We start from the raw sequence: 3508 nt of genomic DNA, 5'->3' as shown, positions 1-3508 counted from the left end.
GAAAGAAAGAGGGGAAATAGATGGAGAGAGAGGGAGGCTCTCCCACCCACCCCCAATCAAGGCCCCGCCACCCCCCTGTGGCCCAGGAAAGGTATGGGGGGGGTCCACAGGCCTTTTCCCAGGCTTTGCACCCTGGCACAGCCCAGGAAAGGCGGGGAGGGGGCCAGGCCTTTTCCCAGGCTCCGCAGCCTGGCGCGGCCCGGGAAAGGTGCGGGGGCAGCAGCAGACCTTTTCCCCCAGACTGCGGCCTGGCACGGCCTGGGAAGGGCGGCGGGGGGTGGCAGCAGGCCTTTTCCTGGGCTCTGCAGCCTGGTGTGGCCCAGGAAAGGCGACAGGGGGGCTGTACTTTTTCTTCTGGCTCCTCGTGGCCCGGGCTGCTGGGAGCAGGGGGTAGGGCTTGCTGTATGTGCCCGTCCCCTGGGCTCCTCACTGCTGGAGTGTTGCTCCTTTGCGCTCTGGCAGGAACTGAGCCCTGGTCATAAGTAAGTTAAGGATTCGAGCTTTTAAGTTAATTTTCTTTTTTTTAAAGGCCTGTTTACATTGGCCTGAGTTCTCGTTAGAAAGTCAATTAATGAAAAAAACCCACTTTTAATACCCCCCTCCCAAAGCATGCTGTATCTAGTTCTAGCTTTGGTGTATATACAAAGGGACTCTGAAAAGACATGTTTATTGACCTTACTTTTGTCTTTGCAGAGTAATTCACTCTTGGTTCCGGACAGCCTGCGAAGCACAGATAAACGTAGGAACGGCCCTGATTATTCCAGTGACCTGAAAAAAAGAAAGATGGATGATAAAGATTCAAGCCACTATGTAAGTAAATCCAATTAATTTATTTTGAGATTATTGTGTATGTGGAGAAATTATTATGCATTTTTAATTTTCATGTTATTTAGTACATGCCAGTGTGAATACTAAGAAAGCCTTTCCTTATGGTGCATATGGGTCTCTTGACTATATTTCATGATTCCTGATCTCTCCTTTATCCTGGCTTCTCCTGATTCCCACATATAACTGTACCTTACATTAGTGCTACTAAGTTGCAAGCCCAACAGGAGCCCTGAACAATCCCAAGATGCTTGTGTAGGAACCACCCTTATGTCCTTGGTGACTTCCTTGTTCTAAATGATCTTATAAAGCAGAACATGCATCTTGATACTACCAGTAGGATATGGCATTTTAGCTGGATAGTGGTCAAAAGACATGTGATTAGGATTGACAGCCTCCAGGTCCAAGTGGGGTTTTCCCCACTTTTGGGGGCTCCAATCTGTCCCAACCAGCTCACTGGTGGGGGAAGCCCTGCCCCAAGCCCCGACCCCAAGAGCAACTGCCTGCCAGGCCACCCTTCCCTCCTGCCTGATTTGAAGGGCTTCAGCTGATTGGCGGGGACCACGTGGAGAGGGGCAGTCGCGGGCTGCATGCTCAGCTCGCAGAAACCCTTTAAATCGGGCAGGAGGGGAAGGATAGGGGTTGCCAGGTGGGTGGCCGTTCTTGGGGGTGGGATGTGGGGCATCCCTGTCCACCCCTGGAATGCCCCCAAAAGCCCCTCGCCAGAGTGATGAGGGTAGTAGCAACCCTACATGTGATGCAGTTCTGTTACTGTACCTAGTCAAGTGTGGTGGTATACCCTGCTTAGACATAAAATTCTCTAGGACAATTTGTATGATGCTTTGAGCTGTGTCAGAAACATAGGCTGTGAATTGAAGCAAATCATTTGGGAATCATGGAAAAATATTAAGAGAGTCTATGTCTGGGGATATTGGGTTGAGAGTTTTGTGGAAAACCTTGATTTGAAAACTTCCCTTGCTCTAAACAGAGCATGATTTCTTTCTCTCTGTTAATTTTGACTTGGTAAAAAAAAACATTTTGAAGTACTGCATGGTAATTTTTTTGTCCCAATGACAACAAATACTTGAATTGAAATATTTTAATAGGAAAACAACTTCATTAAGTGTGGTTTAAATGTAATATACAGATTCAAAGGTTTATGTGGAAATGATTTTGTTACAATAATATATCCAAAAAAATTAAAGACAGCGCAGCGCATACTTCCCTTACATCGTTTATAATTAAGGAAAAAAGGCACTGGAAACTGTTGAGACATGAATTTGAGCACATCCCAAAGAACTGTCCATGATAGGACATAGTGGTCTATTGAAGTATTTCAACAAAATATAACTGTTGCTGCCTGAGTTAACTGGGGCACTTCAACTTTACTGTTACTCTCTGAAGCATCACTTGAATTATTTATAATGACTAATCTGACATGGTGGTAACAATTTCCCTTCCACCATGTGAAATAAAAGTCATAAATAAGAATTTATCTTTGGTTTTTCTTTTTCTTTTACTTTTTAAAATTGGGTTTATTGTATGTAGTTTTGTATTCCCCCCGCCCCCTGGTTTACAAACCAATAAAACATATGTGTATACTCTAACACCATTATTAGGGAAAATCACTTGAGAAACATTAATTAGAAAATTGAAACTATCAAGCTTGACTAATATTGTTCTGGCAAATGGCATCCATTCATTCTTACTAATTTAACAAACAATGAATCTTTAGAAACGGAAAATGTCCTGTGGTAAAATGAATACTGGAATATTTTCTGTTACACATCTCTGATTGTGATTGCCATATGAATTGTTGGTTGACAGTTTGTTGGGCAGTGGAGTATAAGCCAATGTTCTCTTTCTACAGAAACTAGACTAATTACTGGCCTAATTGGGTACATAAATTTATATTCCTTGATTATACTAAATTATATTTTGAATCAGAAAATGTTTCAGGTTTCAATACTATAGGCATGTTCAGATGATTAAATTGTAACCTATTGTGGACATACAGTCAAATGAGTTAGGTTAAACTGAGAGTGTGTGACTGTCCCGAGGTCACCCAGTGACCTTCCATGGCAGAGTAAGGATTTGAACCTGGGTCTCACGGATTCTAGCCTGACAGCCTAACCACTACACCACACTGGCTCTCAAGTAGTGTAGCAGTTAGAGTATCAGACTAGGAGCGAGCAAAACCAGGTTCCAGTCCCTGCTCTGCCATGGATGTTTGCTGGTGGTGACTTTGGCCCAGTCATTCTCTCTCATTACCTATCTCAGAAAGATGTATTGAGGATGAAATGGAGGAAGGATGTAAGCTATTGAGGAGAAGAGTGAGGTATAAAAATAAATAAATAAATGCTCTTTCTGTAGAAAAAGCCCAGCAGGAACTCATTAGCATAATAGGCCACACCCAACAGCAGGAACTCCTTAGCATATTGGGCCTCACCCCTGACAGCACAGCTCATTAGCACATTAGGCTGCACCCACATCTTACCAGAAGTGTGGTCATCCAGCCACACCCACCTTTTGCTTGTTATTCTGTTTACCTTGTCTGTTGTCAAAACCCAGGGCCTTTTTTATAGCAGGAACTCCTTTGCATGTTAGGCCACACACCCCTAATGTAGCCAATCCTAATGAGTTTCTGCTGTTGGGTGTAGCCTATTATGCTAATGAGTTCCTG

At 43.9% G+C, this 3508-nt stretch overlaps 1 protein-coding gene across 2 annotated transcripts in view; it reads left to right on the top strand.

The window, feature by feature from the left end:
• The window catches only part of TLE1 (transducin like enhancer of split 1), a 115982-nt gene that overhangs the window by 60252 nt on the left and 52222 nt on the right, over positions 1–3508 (top strand). For both annotated transcript variants that reach the window (XM_015410358.1, XM_015410357.1), the window contains exon 9: positions 694–810. In XM_015410358.1, coding sequence (XP_015265844.1) covers positions 694–810 — 117 coding nt within the window. The remainder of the gene's footprint in view (positions 1–693; positions 811–3508) is intronic.

Source organism: Gekko japonicus, unplaced genomic scaffold (genome assembly GCF_001447785.1).
Source record: "Gekko japonicus isolate JY-2015 unplaced genomic scaffold, Gekko_japonicus_V1.1 scaffold1661, whole genome shotgun sequence".
Lineage (NCBI taxonomy): Eukaryota > Metazoa > Chordata > Lepidosauria > Squamata > Gekkonidae > Gekko > Gekko japonicus.
Note: the sequence above shows the minus strand (reverse complement) of the source record. Positions and strands in the feature narration are given on the sequence as shown.